Here is a 21,119-nt window from a genome sequence, read left to right as displayed (position 1 = left end):
TCCATGTCCTCAGGTAAAACTGTAAAAGCTAGAGGACACTCAAGTCAGACATCACTTGTAGACGCGTTTGCTAGAGGTACTGCCTACGACAAAAAAAGCAAGTCATGGATCGAGATAACCAACGCCATTACAATCCATGTAGCTAACGTGTCAGTGGACAGAGATTGTTAACAACATTAACAGAAAGTGGAATTGGTTTAAAAAATATTTACTGTTTATTCCTTTTCTAAGACATGTTCAGTGCAATACAACTTTTGACAAGCACCTCTGGATATTTTACTAAGTCTAAATGCCTCTTTGGATGGTTGAACATACGTTGTCAAAATTATAGTTTAAGTTATTTGCAAAATTTGTTCAATTAAAAGGTTCTATATTTAGACTGCAACTGTCATGTAATGTAATTCCTTCTCTTCATTAGTGCCACCCCCTTGAAAATGATCACTTTACAGGGTCATGCAAACCTGTATTAATACGTGTTTGCACATTAAAACGTACAATTCTCATGACAGTGGAGTAGGTTATTCTTAGCCAGTCTACTGCAGTAATTGCAGTGGAAAATGTGGTTAACATCCACTCATGCATGGGAAAAAAATACCGTTGAATACCGTGAAACCAGTATAATTTTGAAAAATACCGTGATATAGTATTTAGGTCATACCGCCCAGCATTAATGCACTGGTGAGGCCTCATCTGGAGTCCTGTGTGCAGTTTTGGTCTCCAGGCTCCAAAAAAGACATAGCAGCGCTAGAAAAGGTCCAGAGAAGAGTGACTAGGCTGATTCAGGGCTACAGGGGAAGATTATGAGGAAAGATTAAAAGAGCTGAGCCTTTACAGTTTAAGCAAAAGAAGATTAAGAGGTGACCTGATTGAAGTGTTTAAAATTATGAAGGGAATTAGTGCAGTGGATCAAGACTGTTATTTTAAAATGAGTTCATCAAGAACACGGGGTCCTGCGGTGGGTTGGCACCCTGCCCAGGATTGGTTCCCTGCCTTGTGCCCTGTGTTGGCTGGGATTGGCTCCAGCAGACCCCCGTGACCCTGTGTTCGGATTCAGCGGGTTGGGAAATGGATGGATGGATGGAAGAACACGGGGACACAGTTGGAAACTTGTTAAGGGTAAATTTCGCACAAACATTAGGAAGTTTTTCTTTACACAAAGAACGATAGAAACTTGGAATAAGTGACTAAGTAGTGTGGTAGACAGTAAGACGTTAGGGTCTTTCAAAACTCAACGTGATGTTTTTTTGGAAGAAAAAAGTGGAGAGGACTGGCGAGCTTTGTTGGGCTGAATGGCCTGTTCTTGTCTAGAGTTGTTCGAATGTTCTAATAATAGTAGAGGGAAGAGCCTCTCCTTCCCAGCCTGCTTTTAAAATATCCAATATTCCCCGAGGTTGTCGTCCATATAGTAATTCGATAGGCGAGAACCCCATAGAGGCTTGTGGAACTTCGACGAGGGGGAGGAGCTGATCCCAGTTCCTCCCGTCCCCGCTGACCACCGTGTGAAGCATTTATTCGAGATTCTGATTAAACTCCTCGACTAGACCATCGGTTTTAGGATGATGTACCGCAGTCCGTGATGATGCAACATTCCAGAAACTTACTCATCCGCCTCTCCCCTCCATTTCTCTCGCCGCCGGCTGATTACACGACGTGGAGACAGCTTGAGATGGGTCATTTCCATCTATAGCTAGGCCTAATTTACAATTGGGAGTAGTCAGTACTATACTGCATTTATTGTTAGACCAGTCCCACCCCACGGAAATTCTTTAGTGATACTCCTTGGCTGATGAAATATAGGACAGTTTTACACTGTCGAATTTCTCCATGTATACAAGTAATACTGGTCTTTACTTTCACCCATTGTCGCGGTAGTACATATTGGTGATCAACAATGGAAATGTTGCTGCCAGAATCAAAATGGTCTTTGACCATAAATCCATGAAGTATCACTAATACTGTATGTGACATTATCAGGGGGTTTATAAGTGCAATCAACCCCCTACCTTTCTCCCTCCAGCTGCTTTCGACATCATTCCCGAGCGGGTTTCCCACCCTTGGGCGTGAGGACATTGGAACAGGCTCCAGTTCATCAGGGATAGGCAGATTTTGTGGGACGTAATCCCTATAGCGTCCACTGAAGGACTGCTCTGCTCTCCCAGGTTGCGAGGCTGTCCTAGATGTTTCGATGAGCTCATCCATGTTCTGAAAGTCTCCTCAGACCAGCTGGGTGAAATGATCAGGGAGGTTAGTGAAAAAAAGAAAGCAGGTGACCTGCTGCACTATCTGGACATGGGTGCAATCAAAAGGCCTTAGCCAAAGTGCCACCTTTTTCCAGAGAGCAAGGGCTTGCTCTTGGGTCGGCCACTCTAGGTCGAATGTCCAGTTTTTTATCCTTCCAACCTGCTGGTCTGGGGATGTTCCACTTTTATCTAGGGTCTTAACCTTAGTGGGGTTAGAGAGCTCTCTGCTCCAGGACCGCATAATAAGCCCCTTTGGCTTTCCTCATAGGAACTAGCCTACTCCTGTGTGTCTCTCCCAGGCACTCCCTTTGTTTTTCCACTAGCCCGGACATTTCTAATGAGAGAGGAGCCTGCACCGGGTCTTTCCGAACCACGGGACAAACCCCCCACCCAGAAGGTTGTCTCTGGTACTCTCCCACCTGGTTATCTCTCAGGTCCTATCCCAGTTTCCTCTGGGCTTACATCCTTTCATTAAAATGACACAGGTACATCAACCAGGTTTGGGGCAGCCACCCATATATTAGAGTTGTGTTCAGGTTGAAGTCAAAAACAGAACTGACTCAGGTTGGATAGAATGGTGGCTTTAAAGGCCGTGACAGGAAGTGACATCCTCTGGACCAGAATTGGAAGTGATGTCGCTGGGACTGGTAGTGATGTTTTCCAGCGCGGCGGGACCAGAAGTGGTGTCATCAATGACACCGGTACTGGAAGTGATGTCATCAAAAGTGCCAGCACCTAGTGGGATTTCCCGAGGATAGTCTGCAGAGGATGGAGAGAGAGAATTAGTGCAGCTCACCACCCCCTGGTCTGGTGTGGTATTACAGTAATCCCTCCTCCATCGCGGGGGCTGCGTTCCAGAGCCACCCGCGAAATAAGAAAATCTGCGAAGTAGAAACCATATGTTTATATGGTTATTTTTATATATTTTAAGCCCTTATAAACTCTCCCACACTATTATAAACATTTCACGCACAATTATACAGCATAAACCCTTTGTATTCTCTTAGATATTAGGTAAGATTCGTTGAAATTATGTATGTAAACACAGTAAAATCTGTAAAATCCTTGTGCACCAGTAGATGGAATCGTGGATCTAAATGATCTAGTAGCTGACATCTCCTAGAACTGAAAGTGGTTGGTTGTCCAGGCTTACAAATTCCACTGTTTTTGCTGTCCTAGTAAGTCTTTGGCGTTCTTGCTGTCAGTATTATAAGGATGAGTTTTCTAAGTGCTGCCATTACTGGAGGCTGAGTGAGAGTAGGTGACTGAGCTAGACTAAGCTTGATGGTCTCCTCAGCCTTTAAACAGCTCGTTCTTCACATCAGTGCCTTTTGTGTTGACATCTCAGATGATGAATAAGGTTTGTATTGTTGAAAGTGTTAGCAGAGAATCCTCCATCACTGACTTCTTTTTACACAAATATTACAAACTGCAAATTTGTTATCTCTTTTAGGAAGACAATAAAACTGTTAGACTAGCGAGGACGTGTTTCTGTATTTTGGTAATGTTGGAACTTTGTCTTGCATACTTTTTGTCATTCAAGATCAGATGTTAAGATCAGCTAATTTGCTGAAGTCATTTGGAGTGAAAATTGGCTGATTTTGATTTGTGATCGATTGATCAGATCAGGCCTGTCTGTCACATGTGAGAAAAAGGTGGAGAAATTGAACAGACAGCAGCAGAACATGTAAAGACCTCACACTGAGTGGCCAGACCATAAATGGCACATCAGTGTGATGAAGGAACTCCAACCAGTGTGCTGCCACTTTACTTGTACTGTTTCATTTACTTTAAAATGTGGGTAGAATTGGAAGAAAAAGAGAAATGTAACCAATTGTGTCTCAGACGTTGTAAGTCACCTTGGATAAACATGTCAGGAAAATAATAATTATAATAATAGTTAACATGTTTGCCTTATTTCAGATTTACAGAAGAATGTCAGCTTCTCCCCACCTTCATTTGGTCGGCCCTCTCTTCAATACAATGAGAAAGGTATGAATAAATCGGCAAGAAGATCAGAGAACCTGACAGCAGCCTTTTTCCAGTGCAGTTCTCTCCTTGCTACTGGAGTAACACAAACAGAAACCATCAAAACTGATCGACAGCAAGTAGAGAAAGAAATCCAAATTCATACTGGAAAAAAATGTTGTTTGGAATGTGGTAAACAATTCACACAGAAAAGTGATCTTAATAAGCATATGAAGATTCACATTGGTGAAAAAACATATTGTTGCCCTGAAAGTGGTAAGCATTTCTCAACAAGAAGCCATCTTCAGAGGCACAGAAAAATCCACACAGAAGAAAAACCTTTTTGTTGTCCAGATTGTGGCAAACAATTTTCTGACAAACGCAGTTTTCAAAAGCACATGCAAATTCATAAGGAAGAGAAAAAGCAGTATGTCTGTTCTGAATGTGGCAAAGATTATACAAGCCAGAAAAGTCTTGATAGACACACCAAAATCCACACTGGAAAAAAACTTCATTGCTGTTCTGAATGTGGGAAACGATTCTTAGGTTTACACTCACTTCAGTGCCACATCAGAACTCATACTGGAGAGAAACCTTATTGTTGTCCTGAATGTGATAAGCAGTTCTCACAACAAAGCACCCTACAGAGTCACATCAGGCTTCACACTGGAGAGAAACCTCACAGTTGCTTGGAATGTGGCAAACAATTCTCACGTATTGGTTCTCTTTATATACATAGGAGAAGTCATACTGGAGAGAAGCCTTACAGTTGTACTGAATGTGGTATGCGATTCTCATATAACAGTTCTCTTCACAAACATAGAAAAATTCATTCTGGTAAGAAACACAGCTGTTCTGACTGTGGCAGGCTTTTCTCAGACCGCGGGACTCTTAAAGATCACATGAGAATTCACTCTGGAGAAAAACCCTATTGCTGTCCAGAATGTGGCAAACGATTCCCACGTCAAACCACACTTAGGTGCCACAGAATGATCCACACTGGAGAGAAGCCATACACCTGCTCTGAATGTGGTAAAGGGTACTCTTCCAAAAAAAGTTTTCTGATACACACACAAAGTCATATTGGAGTAAAGTCTGTCCCATAAATGACAAATGATCTTTCCTTTGGCTCCTTAACTAAAACCGCTGAAGAAAAAGTTTCTGAATGAGATAAAAAGGACTCCAGGATAAAGTAGTTAATAAGTACATAAGAATAGTGGAGAAAACACTGAAAGTGGCAAACAGATCGTAGATGTAAGGTAACCTCAGAGCCACATATGAATTCACACTGGAATACAACACATATTTTACAAACAGCGAGGATCTTCTTCAACAACTTATAGGTGAAAGAAAAAAAAAAAAAACTCATTAGTTGTCCTAAATGCAGTTAACGCTTTTCAGACAGCAGTGGTCTTCCTAGTCATAAATGACTGGCCTACTTGTGGTAAGCCTCTTAGCTGTTCTGAATGTTGAAAGTGGTCCTCTTGTATCAGCCATCATCAGCAACACATAAGATGTCATGAAGGACTCAAACTGTACTGCCAGGACGTCAGCCACACAGGGACTGATCATCTCTGCACCGGTGCTGTGACATAAGATGGTGAACAATACAAACAGACAACAGAATGAGGTAGCAACAGAACTGTGTGCTGATAACAACTTCAACCACAAATCACAACTGAAAAAGTTCAATATAATAATAAAAAAATGGAGAAGTCAAATCAAATCCACAGTGCAGTGCCAACTACCAGGAGGTGCAACTGACAACAAGGAGAATATTTTTGTTTTGAAGCTTTGGAGATGGTACAAGTTCACTCCTACTCAGATAAGGCCTCGTCTTTGGGATGTCATCTGATGGCTGACACCTGGGCTGAGTGCAGACAGCCGTTCTTAACCCTGATAATGAAGAAGTCATTTAGTGACGTCACCTGACAGCTAATGCTGTCCAATCAGATACTGGGGCGGGACAGTCGAGGAGGACAGGAGACTAAAAAGAGAGCCGTCACATGACAGACCAACGTAGCGGGGCTTTATAAGACTTATTTAGGTTATCATTTATAAATGATGAGTCTTTACAAACCAAACACATTCATCAGCGGTGTATCAAGAGTGAGTCCAAAAGTGGGAATTTAAGAAGATCGAAATACAAATAAAATGAAACATTCAGGGTTCAAAGAGAAATGTTTAAGACCTGAAGAGGGAGTCACAACAGCATTCTAGGGTTAGCACAGGGGACTACAGTTATGAAGAATATCAATTAATGTATAGAAGGAATATTATTTAAAGTAATGATAATTATTTTATTAGAACTGGGACACCATAATGAATGCAGAACACAATGAAAATGAAATGAACTGATTTTATTTTATGACATATAAGAGAAAAAGGGAAGACAAAGCAGAAACACAAAGGGATCTCTGCTGACCCAGCTGTTCATTTGATAAATTACCCTAAAAATATAACGGATGTCACTTTGCTCCATGTCAGTATATCCTGGTGTGGTGTGTGAAGGACGCTCTATACTCCGAATGTGTTGGTTCAGGTTTCAGTTTGAGTTCAGCACCTTCTTCATATCGATACCCAAGACAACGTATCTTCACGTCGAGACTACAAGCTGGAGGCCACAGGAGCTCAATAAACTCCAACAGCAGGATGGACGATTAGAAAGCTCTGTATGAGAGAGTGTCAGCTACACAAAACTTGAGCTTCATTTACTTGACTGGAAACTCCAAAAAGCAGAAGTGACCCCTTCTGTACCCCACCACTGAAGGTCAAATTTGACCCCTCACTACATGGTGTTCACTCTGCTTGGACTTTCTATATTTTGTAAGTTTATGTTTCATTTTTTGGCCTCTCTCTTTTTACATTTTATTTCCTTGATGTTCTCTAATGTGTGTGTTTAGCTTGACTCTTACAAGGACTTATCTAAAAAGGGTACATTGGGCATGAAATTCAGGAAGACAGAAAAATATAAAAAGTGGAAACCAAAAAATTAAGAGGTGACTTCAATTAAATACGCTCAGTGGCAGAGGTGACGAGGACAAAATCAGAAAGGACAGCACAGAAAAGGCAGGTACCAATTGGAAACAACAGAAGAAAGCTGATTGGTGGAACGAACTGTCAGTCACTCCTGAGTGGACTGTTGAGGACAGCCGTGGCATGCAGACTTCAGAGTTCATGTGTTTTTGATTTCAAATCTGTGACCATGCACTGAATAAGTCTGTTATTTATCAGTTAGCATGTTCTGAAACTAATGTCATCACAATGATCACACAAACACGTAATGTGACATTTGTGATCAATCTCTTTTGTTGATTTTTATGTCACCATTCATCAGCCCTGTATAGAGTGCCACTGCACCCCGTAGCACATTTGGAGTTTGGGACTGGAGCACAAAGTGGATGGCACTCTGAGAAGGACAGACTTGTAAGACATGAACAATGCCAGCTGCCCTCCATGGTATGTCTTCATTCAGAAGGACTCACCTGAGTGGTGGGATTGTTCTGCGGCGCTCCTGTTAGCCGACATTTCATCAGCTTGCTTTCTGCGTTTCATCTGATAACCAGCAGAGTTAATCAAAGATGAGCCAGGCCTCTTACAATGTGAACGTTCTTGACATTTTTGTTTGCTTTAAATATTTTTTCTGCTTCTTTACTTTGAGTTCTTGTAGGCCTTGTACATTAGAGATTATTAATACATGAGCATGTGGTGTTAATAATGAATTGACAATTAATAAACTGTTTTTATTACTAAATTGTAAGTGTGTCATGTTGCCGTTGTGTAGCTTTATCCTTCTTGACTGTGTTGCTAGGACGTGTTGCACTGTTGCCTCCCTAGAATTAAGTGCCACATCACCGACGCTCGGCCTCACACCCTTCATCACACGTGAGGCAGAATCCAAGATTGCAGATCCAACTGTTAATCAGCTTCAGTGTGTTAGTGTAAATTCACACTTATTCTCACTTTGACCGCGTTACTGGCTCAGCGTCTCGATTTTGGAGACAGTATGTTGTCTGATTATCGACTCCTGACAAATCTCGCTTTGTCTACGTTAAAAGTTTTGAGGGTAGATTTTTGTGGTGTTACTCCTTTAAATTATTGTACGGTTTTGAGTCAATTGCCTGAGGCTGAGGATTCAACCCTCCAAGAACTTCACTGTGGGGACTCATAGGATGGATGATCAATTCAGAGAAATACCATTTTTAGTTTGTTTGCAGTATTAACATCGAGATTTAAGGCATATCTTCTAGTCGGTGACTGCTGCTGATTTTCATTATGACTCCGTTAAGCACTTTGGTTTTTCTTAATGCCTGCTCTGATTCTTTTACTATTGAGTCTTGCTGCAGTTTCTCGATGTGCAAACATCTGATTAGCAACATTTCCTCTTGCCAGATGACAGTTGTAGCTGAAACTCATAAAGCAGGTGGACATTATTCACACTGCCGTCCAGCAGATCATCTCTGGATATTAGTGGCTGACACCACAACACCGTCCATTCAACATAAGGAGCCACAAAGCCGACCCCATCGTCTTTGGCTGATCTGCTGTTTTATTCAAAATCAAAGTAGCTTGTATCCTCCTTATAGGTATTGGAGTTGGACATTCTGAAGCTTCTGTGAAAACCGTGGGGGGGCTTTATTAGGTCTGTGACATTATGCTGGGTTTGGGGGCTTCAGTGCCAAAAAGTGTCAAGGCCAAGAGCCTAAGATTGAGCTGAGGAAGACAACGTCAGACCAAAGGCCTGAAGAAGGAGCACATCAGAAAGACAATGAGTGCACTCCACGACCAACAAGGGTCTTCCCTTGACCCCTGAGCACAAACACAACTCCACACAGCACTGGACATCATCCTTAAAGGCTTGGCATTGTTAAAGTGGCATGAGTGTGCCAAGAGAAATGAGGACTCCTAACAAGTAACTGAACAGCCAGGCCTGCTTTGCCATGTTGAATTGTTATGTGTGAGAAGCTCCTGATTAATGGTCTCATTTAAACTTCTCACTTTTACAAGACTGAACTCGTCTGGAGACTGAAGAAAGTTGACAGTTTGGTCCTCTCTGACCCAAAGCTGCCCTTCAAAGTGAGGGCACATTGACTTGAACATCATGCAAGAAATCTTAAAGAGGGAACCTAAATTAATTTAGATAAACTTTATGACTCCCAAGGGGAACTTTGAACGCATACAGCAGTAGAAACCTAATAATTCAAGGATGTGGACTCACAAGACAAATAATACAATCAATCAATCAATAAATTGATGTAAATTGTGCAGAAATAGCAAAATGAACTTAGAATATCAGCATTTTGTTCAGGATGTCAGCATGAAGCTTAGCGGTAGGCAGCAAAGACCCCCAACGCGCTTATTAGCACACTGTGGTGGAATGAGCCTTTGGGTTAAAGTGCCCCCCAGTGACCCCCACCTGGAGGGGATTTTTCCTGATGACCTCCAGTTTTGCCCCCATCCTCTTTCCACAGTGTACCCAGGGTTTGCCCTCTGATGGACCATTTTTTCTGATTGGTTTCCTCAGGCCTTGTGCTTTGTTTGAATGCCCCAGAAGACCACCGCATAGAACAACACACTGGTTACTCCTGACTTTTAGAAGATTTCCAACAGCTTGCTGCACACATCAAAAGACCTGAGTCCACTTAGGAAGTCCAGTCGGCTCCGGCCCTTCTTGTACAGCACCACTGTGTGGTCAGACCAGTCCAGTTTGCTGCTCATATGGATCAATCTGCACCATGGGCAAGTCCTCCCTCTGAACAGCGAGTGGTCTCAGAGGCTCTTTGGCCTGCCAGAAGTCCATCACCAACTCTTTTGTCCTGCTGATATTCGATCAGCTGGTTGTTCTCCTGCACCACAAGACAAAATTCTCCACAAGCCTCCAGTACTTTGACTCGTCTCCATTATAAAGGCAGCCAATGACTGAGGAGTGTTCTGAGAATTTCTGCAGGTTGCAAGTGCTGGGATTGCACTGGACGTCTGTTGTGTAGATGGTGAACAAGAAGAGAGGCAGAACATTTCCCAAAGGTGCTCCAGTATTACACACCACTGTGGTTTAGCGGGTCCACAACTCAGATCATGAAGGCCAGTTTTTTAAATAGATAATCGCAGCACTCGCGGCTTAGAGGGGCCATGGTAGTGTGGCTGGAGCGGTTACTGGACGCACCCGTATTTGTTGCCGGGAGTTGCTAATCGTCACAACTTATCCACGTCCTTGTAATATACAGTAGAAGCCACAGGTGGACATGGGGGTCAGAAAAACGGAAAGAACAGGAACGGAGGTTAAGGGAGAAGAAGCTGCCAGTAGAAAGAAGAAAGCACCAGAGTTTTAAGACAAGACTGCTTCCAGCCATTATCATTTTAACCTCATTTTAAAAGGATGTATTTATTGGATTTTAATCTCCACATTTCACCTGTTTTAACAGATTATTTATTTAAGAACTATTTGAGACACTGCACTTTTTTATTTGGACACTGTTTTTGGTTTGGTTTTTAATAAAAGCACTTTGCACTTTTTGCACCATCCCCTTGCGTCGTTGTTGATGTCTTCACTGTCTAACTCATCGGTGACATTACCAACGGTGTCGGGTTTGAGAGCTCCCCAGAAGCCTTGATGGGAGCATGGTGTAGAACCTGCATCTTCACAACCACCAGTTCTGACACACAGCCCTTGAACCTCATAAACTCTCATCTGTTGTTCATGTAGTCCAGGAGAGCGAGGGGAGCATCATGATGCATAGCCTTGAGTCTTTACAATGGTCGATAAGGCTGAATGGTGATAAAAGCCATGGAGATATCCAAGAACATGATCATGACTGTGGTGCCGGCTTTGTCCAAGTGAGAGCAGGACTGTGGAGTAGACAGATGACTGCATCCTCCACACTGATATGTGTCTGATCGGCACACTGCAGACCATCCAGATGTGCTGAAACGAGAGGCCGTAGCTGTTTTAGGACCAGCCTCTCAAAGGTCTTCATGATGTATGATGTTAGAGCAACTGGTCTGAAGTCCTTAGGGTCACTGGAATGTCCTTTCTTTAGCACTGGGACCACACAGGATGTTTTCCACAGCTGGAGAACCTCCTGGAAATTTAGGGAAAGGGAGAGAAGGTGTTAAGCACTGCAGAAATGTCTCTCTTACTTGGATCCTGTTATGTAATGAGATCTTCAGAAAGGCTTCTTCCAGTCTTATTGACATCAACATAGTATCAGTCCAGTGGTCATTCACCAGTGTGCAGTGTGGCGTATTGACATGGTAGTCTCACTAACTGGGAAAAGGAAGGATTTAAAGGTCTTACATTAAATACGTACAACCTCAATTCAGAACAAAACAGTTGGAAATGTATGGAAATTGGGAAAAAAAACTATTATATATATATATATATATATATGCAGTGGAGTGTGTACACCTGATGAGCCCAGAATGAGGGCGAAACACGTGTCGTGTACTCTTTGCATTTCTTTGACAGTAAACTATTTCAACCATTCTATGATCTGCTCTTCACAAACTGAGGGCACCGTGGCGGATGTTAGCAGATTGCTGGCCAACCACAAAGCGTTACCTGATAGGTAACCACCCACACTATCAGATTGTGACACAGACTTCGAATGCCGTGAAATATATATATATATATATATATATATATATATATATATATATATATATATATATATATATATATAAAACACAGTTTTTCTTAAATGTACTTTGAATTGTATTTCATTGCAGACCCAAGACATTTCATATTTTCTCTGTGTACTTCATTTCCTTTCTTAATGTTTCTCCATTCCTTCATTTCAGATCTGTAACACATTCCAAACAAATGGGGTCAGTAAAGCATTCACCACTTTGTAAAGTCGCCATTCCTTCTCATGACTCGTCAAAGACGTTTGGCACTGAGAATACAAAGCGATGAAACGTTTCTGTTGCTGTTTTTTCCCATTCTTCCTCCAAACACGTCTTAAGGTGTCCCACAGTATGGGGTCGTCGTTATCACATTTCTCATTTCTGAATTCTTCACACATTCTCTACTGGGACAAGTGAGGACTGCAGGCAGGCCAGTCCAGTAGCCGGGTCCTCTTCTTCCTCAGCCATGTTGCTCTAAAATGCCAATGTACTTTTCTACATTAATGCTGCCATCACAGAAGTATAAATGGGCACTGACACAACGCAACACCATGACAGGCCCTGCAGGCTTTTGGACTTGTTGCTGATAACAGTCTGGATGGTCCGGAGCACACGGCATTCATTTCTTCTAATAAAGATCTGGAGTCCTGGTTCATCTCAGACCCCTCTGAGCCCATAGAAGTCGACGTCACTTCTGGACACGGTGAACATGAGGCTTCTTTATTGCACAGTGAAGATTGAAGTGGTATTTGTGGATGAACTCCATATTGTAGTGCTTGATGACAGTTTGCCAAAGTAATCCCTCGTCATCCCATGAGATTCTGTCAGCTACAGATGAGTGACGGTCCTTGATGCAGTGCCTGTGGTCTGAGGGGTCGGAGATCATGGGTGGTGTGACCTTGCACTTTACGCCTTGAAATTCCTCTGATTGCTGAACCATTTAATGATATTACACACCACAGAGGGAGAGATTTGCAAATCCCTTCCACTCTTTCTTTGATGAACATTGTTTTTAAACATCTCAATCATTTTCTCACTCGTGTGTTGACAAACTGGAGATCCTCTACCCATCTTTGCTCCTCAGAGACTCAACATTTCGTGGGCACAAATCATGATTACAATTCTCTGTTTGAAATCCCATCATTATTTAATTATGTAACCTCATTACTGGCCCTAACTTGCCCCCCATCCCAACTGTTGCAGTCCTGAAATACAGGAATGGATATATAATAACAAATGAAATGAAGCTGAGCAGACAGAACATGACATAACTTGGCTTCATACTGTGTGCTATTAAATCAAAGTCAAAGTACATTTAAGAATCTCTGCTTTTCTGATTTTTTATTTGCCTTTTCCATCCCATCCCATCTTCTTCTAATTTAGGGTTGTAAACAGTTGACGTCAGAAGTTTCCAGAAACTCAGGGTGAATTCTTTCAAACTCACTTCACCTCCACAGATTTTCTACACACAAACTGTACATTTCTCTTCTAGTTTAAACATCTACATTGTCCGCGGTGAAAGTCATTTCTTCCAACGATGTTCACAGACCTCGGAGTCTTTCACATTTAATTGACTGTATCTTAATTCCAGGGGGTCACAAGTAGTGGTGGTCTGCTCAATACTGACGTGTCGATGTCTTGTTGATCTTTCAAAGTGCAGATGTTTGAAGTGTCACTTTGAGGCTGTATTATTGTGGGATTTCCCTCTCCTTACCCTTTACCTCTTTTCTTTAAGGGTCAGTGTGCTCGTCAAGTTCATTACCGGGTTGGTCTCCTGTTGCACTTTAAGATGAACACACACAGACAGAGACATACGCAGACACACAGACCCTCACCACACAAGTACCGTATGAAAGACGTACACACAGCACGTTATACGCAGCACTTTAACACACACGAGTGCCGTCTGAATAACACAAGTACAGTCCGCTCTCCCCAGCACTCCGAGAGACTTACTTATCGTAGGCACGAACAACGAGCGATGTCTCCGATATATCTCACACCTAAATATCACCTTTGGTATCCGAGAATATATTCAGAAACACAAAGGCTCAACATCCCTGGCTATCGGCCATTTATCGGGAGTGAATGTTTGACTTTAACGCACTCATCATTACTGGACTGAGCTCTTCGTCCGCAGCTCGATACACCTGGCAGTTTGGATCATATGGCACTTCACACTGCGCCAGGCGCTCTTCACAAATTACTTCATTACCTCAATCACTCTGGATATGAAGACAAAGTATAGAAAGTTAAAAGCAGTGTGGTGTTTATTAAAGAGCAATAATACCAGTAGAGAAAAGCATCAAACACAACGTGGAGAGCAAAGTCTGGATATACAGTTAGGTCCATAAATATTTGGACAGAGACAACTTTTTTCTCATTTTGGTTCTGTACATTACCACAATGAATTTGAAATGAAACAACTCCAATGCAGTTGAAGTGCAGACTTTCAGCTTTAATTCAGTGGGGTGAACAAAACGATTACATAAAAATGTGAGGCAACAAAAGCATTTTTTGAACACAATCCCTTCATTTCAGGGGCTCAAAAGTAATTGGACAAATTAAATAACTGGAAATCAAATGTTCATTTCTAATACTTGGTTGAAAACCCTTTGCTGGCAATGACAGCCTGAAGTCTTGAACTCCTGGACATCACCAGATGTTGGGTTTCCTCCTTTTTAATGCTCTGCCAGGCCTTTACTGCAGCGGCTTTCAGTTGCTGTTTGTTTGTGGGCCTTTCTGTCTGAAGTTTAGTCTTCGACAAGTGAAATGCCTGCTCAGTTGGGTTAAGATCAGGTGACTGACTTGGCCATTCAAGAATTTTCCACTTCTTTGCTTTAATAAACTCCTGGGTTGCTTTGGCTGTATGTTTTGGGTCATTGTCCATCTGTATGATGAATCAATTTGACTGTATTTAGCTGGATTTGAGCAGACAGTATGTCTCTGAACACCTCAGAATTCATTCGGCTGCTTCTGTCCTGTGTCACATCATCAATAAACACGAGTGTCCCAGTGCCACTGGCAGCCATGCACGCCCAAGCCATCACACTGCCTCCTCCACCATGTTTTACAGATGATGTGCTATACTTTGGAAGATGAGCTGTTCCATGCCTTCTCCATACTTTGTTCTTGCCATCATTCTGGTAGAGGTTGATCTTGGTTTCATCTGTCCAAAGAATGTTTTTCCAGAACTGTGCTGGCTTTTTTAGATGTTCTTTAGCAAAGTCCAATCTAGCCTTTCTATTCTTGAGGCTTATGAGTGGCTTGCACCTTGCAGTGCACCCTCTGTATTTACTTTCATGCAGTCTTCTCTTTATGGTAGACTTGGATATCGATACGCCGACCCCCTGGAGAGTGTTGTTCACTTGGTTGGCTGTTGTGAAGGGGTTTCTCTTCACCATGGAAATGATTCTGCGATCATCCACCACTGTTGTCTTCTGTGGACGTCCAGGTCTTTTTGCGTTGCTGAGTTCACCAGTGCTTGCTTTCTTTCTCACGATGGACCAAACTGTAGATTTTGCCACTCGTAATATTGTAGCAATTTCTCGGATGGGTTTTTTCTGTTTTCACAACTTAAGGATGGCTTCTTTCACCTGCATGGAGAGCTCCTTTGACTGCATGTTGTCTGTTCACAGCAAAATCTTCCACATGCAAGCACCACACCTCAAATCAACTCCAGGCCTTTTATCTGCTTAATTGATAAGGACATAACGACGGACTTGCCCACACCTGCCCATGAAATAGCCTTTGAGTCAATTGTCCAATTACTATTGAGCCCCTGAAATGAAGGGATTGTGTTCAAAAAATGCTTTAGTTTCCTCACATTTTTATGCAATCGTTTTGTTCACCCCACTGAATTAAAGCTGAAAGTCTGCACTTCAACTGCATTTGAGTTGTTTCATTTAAAATTCATTGTGGTAATGTACAGAACCAAAATTAGAAAAACGTTGTCTCTGTCCAAATATTTATGGACCTAATTGTATAGTCTTTAGGAAAAGCTTACGAAAGTTAATGATGTCACGATGAATGTCCAGGGTGGCGTTGATTGAGCACTTGAAGTTGTTCATGAGATGCTTGGCTGACGATCACATGACAGCGGTGGCACATGGCTGGTGTCCTCTGCTGACGTCATTCTGTTCTCTTCATCTTCTTCTTGTTCTTCTGAGATGAGGCCTATTTATTATAAAATTCAACAGGAGTTTCACAACACGCGATTGTAAAATACACCTGACTGGCTGGCTGTCAATATGATGGATAAATTTGCTCAGACTCTTTAATCTTGTTTGAGTTACATTCATTTTTTAAAGTAATAAAGTTTCTAATGTTTTAACAACCTCCTGTCTCAAGCTGTAATTTCCAGTCCCATAGCATCTCCTTCTGTTCACAGGTTGTAAAGTAATCAGCTACAGCTTGGACCACAGCATGTCTTGTCTTCATCTCCCAAGCTGTACACCAATGTAGTCCTGGTGCCTTTCACTCCACAGGCGATCAGATCATCAATACAGCTGGAGGGTCTCCTGAATTCCTGCTCAGCTCAAACAGGTGGCACTGTGATGGGTACAATTCAGGAGAATAGACTGACTTTGATGTTAACCGTCCATGGCAGTGCCCTGTGTTTAAGGTCATCTGTTTAGTCTTGAGAAAAATATCATGAAGATATAGAACACAATTTACAGACTTTAATCACCACGACAGAGGCTCATTTCAAACGTTACGTGACCCTGAGGGACACTGGCACCATGACGTCATTGGCATCACCACAGTCACTACAATGCCTGCACTCATGCCAGGCTCTGGGTGGGCAACAAAGAAAGAAAGAAAGAAAGAAAGAAAGAAAGAAAGAAAGAAAGAAAGAAAGAAAGAAAGAAAGCTTTGGAGTTTTCAGTATACCTTTTATTTCTTTTAATGTCTTTTAGATAAAAATATAGAAAAACAAAAATATCACTGGCATATTAACATCAAAAAAAGCTTACTGAATATGTAAATAATTATTTTAAAAATTAAATAAAGGATTAAAAAAATGCTTACAAAAAAATAAATAAAAAGGCAGGAGTAATAAAGCAATAACCTCAGGTGACCAAAATCCAACCAGAGCAGGTGACCAAAAGGACCACCAAACATCAAAACCTAAAGCCGAGCCCACCAGACAGGACAGAGCCCAGTGTTGGAGCGGCTCTTTCATCTGCAGCTTCTTCTTAAATACCCCTGGGGGCAGAGCTCCTGCTGCAGTGTCAAGTGGCCCCACCCCCCTGGGCTCCACATGAAACACACAAAAAACAATGAGGGACAAAAAAAAACAATCAAATACATAAACATAAGACTTAGAAACAAAAAATTCAACAAAACACCATACATACAACAACAAAATCAACACCATTTACAAAACAACTCATAAAATATAGCAAAAAGTTTAAACTAAAAGCAAAAAGGCAGAAACGAAACCCACAAATGAAACATCACAACTGACTTCAGTCCTCAATGCTCTACAACTTTGTGTGTGTGTGTGGGACAGCGGACACACACGGGGGCACACGGGACACATGACAGAGTGCAGACACTCAGATGTGGAATGGAGAGCACTGCTCAGGTCTAAATAATCGATTTCACTGCTAGACTTACAAATCAAATATTCAATCCAAATCAACATCTTATTTGTTACTCACCCCATTGTCATATTCTGACTTTTCCAGCGCTATTTAGAAATGGACCATCAATACGGAGTGTTATATCTTCAGATCAGACAACACAGGAGATGTGACCAGAGGTGTTGACAAGTCAGAAGGTCACAGATGAGCAGATGTGACAAATGTCAGTCATCCTTATTGTTTATTCACCAAACACAATTGGGAGTTTATTTTACAAAATGTAATCAATTATTAGATTTGTATTTTGTAAATACATAACAATAATTAAAAAGACTAATTCAAACAAATGTTCTTTTCCCATAGAGAATTTTCCATAACCTAACAAAGCTGCATTGTCCTTAAAGGTAATGACAATATTAAGAAATTCTCACTAAATATCCATTTGATCAAACCCAAATCTTTCCTCCCCCTCAGCCTTGCCATTCATTTAATATTGAGAGTGGCCACTAGAGGGGGCAGTTTGGCTACAGAAGAATCAGCTCAGCTGTCAGCTCTGAAGGTCATGTGACTGTGTGATCGTGTCACCCTTATTTTACTCTTAATTCATTTAAATCTTAGTTTTAGATATACAGTAATCCCTCGCTATATCGCGCTTCGACTTTCACGGCTTCACTCTATCACGGATTTTATATGTAAGCATATTTAAATATATATCGCGGATTTCTTGCTGGTTTGCGGATTTCTGAGGACAATGGGTCTTTTAATTTATGTTATGTGCTTCCTCAGTTGATTTGCCCAGTTGATTTCATACAAGGGACACTATTGGCAGATGGCTGAGAAGCTACCCAACCAGAGCGCGTATTACGTATTAAATAAAACTCCTCAAATATATTGTGAGCACGGGGGCTGTTCGCACCCCTAGAGGATACGGCTGCTCCTCAAAAAATGCTGAAAGATTATCTTCACATTGCTCCCTTCTGTGCAGCTGCTTTGTCAAGCGACATGCTTCCCGCACGGTGCTTCGCATACTTAAAAGCTCGAATGGCACGTATTGATTTTTGATTGTTTGTTTTTCTCTGTGTCTCTCACTCTCTCTGACATTCTCTGCTTCTGACGGAGGGGTTTGAGCAGGGGGGCTGTTCGCACACTGGCCTAGAGAAGATTACCTTCACATTGCTCCCTTTCTTGCAGCCGCTTTGTCCGGCGGTGCTTTGCATACTTAAAAGCCAAACAGCCCTATTGATTTTTGATTGTTTGCTTTTTTCTCTCTCTCTGACATTCTCTGCTCCTGACGCGCACTCCTTTGAAGAGGAAGATATGTTTGCATTCTTTTAATTGTGAGACAGAACTGTCATCTCTGTCTTGTCATGGAGCACAGTTTAAACTTTTGAAAAAGAGACAAATGTTTGTCTGCTGTGTTTGAATAACGTTCCTGTCTCTCTACAACCTCCTGTGTTTCTGTGCAAATCTGTGACCCAAGCAGGACAATATAAAAATAATTATATAAACATATGGATTCTACTTCGCGGATTTTCACCTTTCGCGGGGGGTTCTGGAACGCAACCCCCGCGATAGAGGAGGGATTACTGTAATATTTACAGTTCTTTATTTCAGGTGTTTTATTCTTGTGTTTTTACTTTATTCTTATTTCTTTTACACTGCACTGTATTCTTTTCTCCCCCCTTTCCCATGTGTGTAGTATGGCGGGTGTCCACTAGAGGGCGCCACTGCACTTCAGTCCCACCCCTCAGTCCTCCTGTTAAAGTCTCCATTCGTCTGACTCTCTGATTGTTTCTCATTCTCTCCTTTCATGTTTCACTGCTCAGGATTTCACTGAATGCTTTCTGCTTTTATCTTTTAGATTTCCTTTTTGTATAAATTGCTGTGTAAAATTTAGAGTGGCCACAAGAGGCAGTAGTTTGGCGACTGACCAATCAGTGACCCCTTCTGTCCATTTGTTGTCTTTCTTATCTGCTTTTCAATTTCAGGTTTGTGGACAAGGTGGGCCAACCCTGGACGGGGTGCCAGTCCACTGCAGAGCCACACATGTGCACCCATGTCAAGTGTGCGCCAACTGACCAAGAATTCATTAACAGCAGATGTTGGAGCTTTCAGGGTACCACGAGTGACAAACCTGGTGACAAGGAGGAAGTGCAGTTTACAGTTTAATGTGACATCAACTAAAACACCAAACTCTGTCAGTATGGCTGACATCTGACTGACCGGTGAGTCCTCGTCTTCAGACATTCACAGTGAATTCATTCTGAACTGAAGGACCCTTTGAGTGACCAATGGAGGGTCACAAATATCTGGTGAGTGGACAACACTCCAGTCCCATCTGTCACTCTCTGCTCCTACATATAGTCACTATTGAAGAGCTCTCCATACTGAGTCTGTATAGCGCCTTTCAGTTGTGCTGATCCAGCAGGACCACATGCCTGTCCTACTTAACAGGTGACATTCAGTGACACTTTGGGGCCTCAGTAGTTGTTGGGGTGTCAGCCTGAATGACATGTGGCTGTGAATCAGCAGTGACCCCTGCTGGTTGGACTGGTATTTGTAGGTCTGAGGTGTCTCCGCCCCTCATTATGACACACACACCTGATTGGCTACTCAAACCTAATAATAATTAAGACCATGACAGCCGCACTCGCCCCTCATTCTCATCCACAAATTCAATCACAGAGGTGCCTCCACCCCCAACCCACCCATCCTGTAAATTTAATTTCACCCCAAACCACAAACACAAAGAGGACCTGCGCTTGTGGGGACATCAAGTGACCGGTGGAGGGTACTGGTCAGTGGTCACATGGTGTCAGATGGCTGATTGTTACACTGCAGTTAAGACCAAATCCAAACCCTGGATAGAGGGGCTCAGTGAAGGAGGTGTTGAACCTGTGCAGGAGGGTCATTGTGTGTGAGACGCTATAAAATGACAGAGAGCCAGCAGGCCAGTCCAGATACACACCTATTCTGGGGCTGTAGGGGGCGCTGATTACAGTCCTCTTCTTATTGTGACGCACAGAGTACTGGGAAAGAGACCACACCAAACTCCAGGACTTGTCGTTGTATCCAAGGCCGCACTCCCAGACCCCTCCTTTCCTGTCCAGTCCTTTATATGCGACTCCAATCTTCATGAAGCGTCCACTGCACTCCACCTCCCAGTAACAGCGAGTCCCAGTCAGAGCCTCTCTGCACAGAACTTGGACACAGTGGTCAAATCTGTCAGGATGATCAGGATATTCAGCTTTTGTCCCCTCACTTGTCACCTTCTTGTTCCCTTCAGACAGATGGAGGTGTCTGTGTGCCGTGTTGATGTCCAGTGTGAGGGGACAGAAGTCTGAAAGAAGAGAAAAGAAAATGAGTGAGGAGATCTGGGAGTGTGTAACGGGACTGGGGGCGGAGCACAACACAGACAATTAACAAGAGCTAATCAGGAGCTGCGCTAACAAGACACTAATAGTAAAGAGCTCGTCTGACTGAACAGAATCTGTGAGGATTTAAAATGAAATTCTGGAATCACAATAAATCAGAATTCAAATCCCTTTTATTCTCCAGTACTTCATGTGCAGGAATCTGACTTGGTAGATTTGGAGCTCCTTATAACGGAACACAACATCACAGACAAATAACAGAAATAGCTGAAGTTAAAAAGACAAACTTCACACCAAGTTTTAGAATAATCCAATTATAAAGGAGA

The 21,119-nt window shown here is 42.3% G+C and overlaps 4 protein-coding genes across 10 annotated transcripts in view; 2 read left to right on the top strand and 2 right to left on the bottom strand.

The window, feature by feature from the left end:
• Positions 1 to 21,119, top strand: part of LOC114644549 (oocyte zinc finger protein XlCOF6-like) — a 536,868-nt gene that overhangs the window by 401,254 nt on the left and 114,495 nt on the right. The window lies entirely within an intron of this gene.
• LOC127527812 (gastrula zinc finger protein XlCGF7.1-like) lies at positions 4,607 to 19,497 on the top strand. The gene is made up of 3 exons (XM_051927695.1): positions 4,607 to 5,240; positions 10,912 to 11,042; positions 19,408 to 19,497. Exons 1-3 carry the CDS (start codon positions 4,607 to 4,609, stop codon positions 19,495 to 19,497), a joined length of 855 nt encoding a protein of 284 aa, XP_051783655.1.
• Positions 17,642 to 21,119, bottom strand: part of LOC127527835 (tripartite motif-containing protein 16-like) — a 157,406-nt gene continuing 153,928 nt past the window's right edge. For both annotated transcript variants that reach the window (XM_051927832.1, XM_051927831.1), the window contains exon 8: positions 17,642 to 20,759. In XM_051927832.1, coding sequence (XP_051783792.1) covers positions 20,218 to 20,759 — 542 coding nt within the window. In that variant the 3' untranslated portion in view covers positions 17,642 to 20,217. The remainder of the gene's footprint in view (positions 20,760 to 21,119) is intronic.
• LOC114643099 (E3 ubiquitin/ISG15 ligase TRIM25-like) overlaps positions 17,642 to 21,119 on the bottom strand; it is an 89,603-nt gene continuing 86,125 nt past the window's right edge. Inside the window, exon 9 of the mRNA XM_051927694.1 lies at positions 17,642 to 19,889. The gene's annotated coding sequence lies outside the window, so the exon portion shown is untranslated. The remainder of the gene's footprint in view (positions 19,890 to 21,119) is intronic.

Source organism: Erpetoichthys calabaricus, chromosome 5 (genome assembly GCF_900747795.2).
Source record: "Erpetoichthys calabaricus chromosome 5, fErpCal1.3, whole genome shotgun sequence".
NCBI lineage: Eukaryota > Metazoa > Chordata > Cladistia > Polypteriformes > Polypteridae > Erpetoichthys > Erpetoichthys calabaricus.
This window is presented reverse-complemented; position numbering and strand designations above follow the sequence as displayed.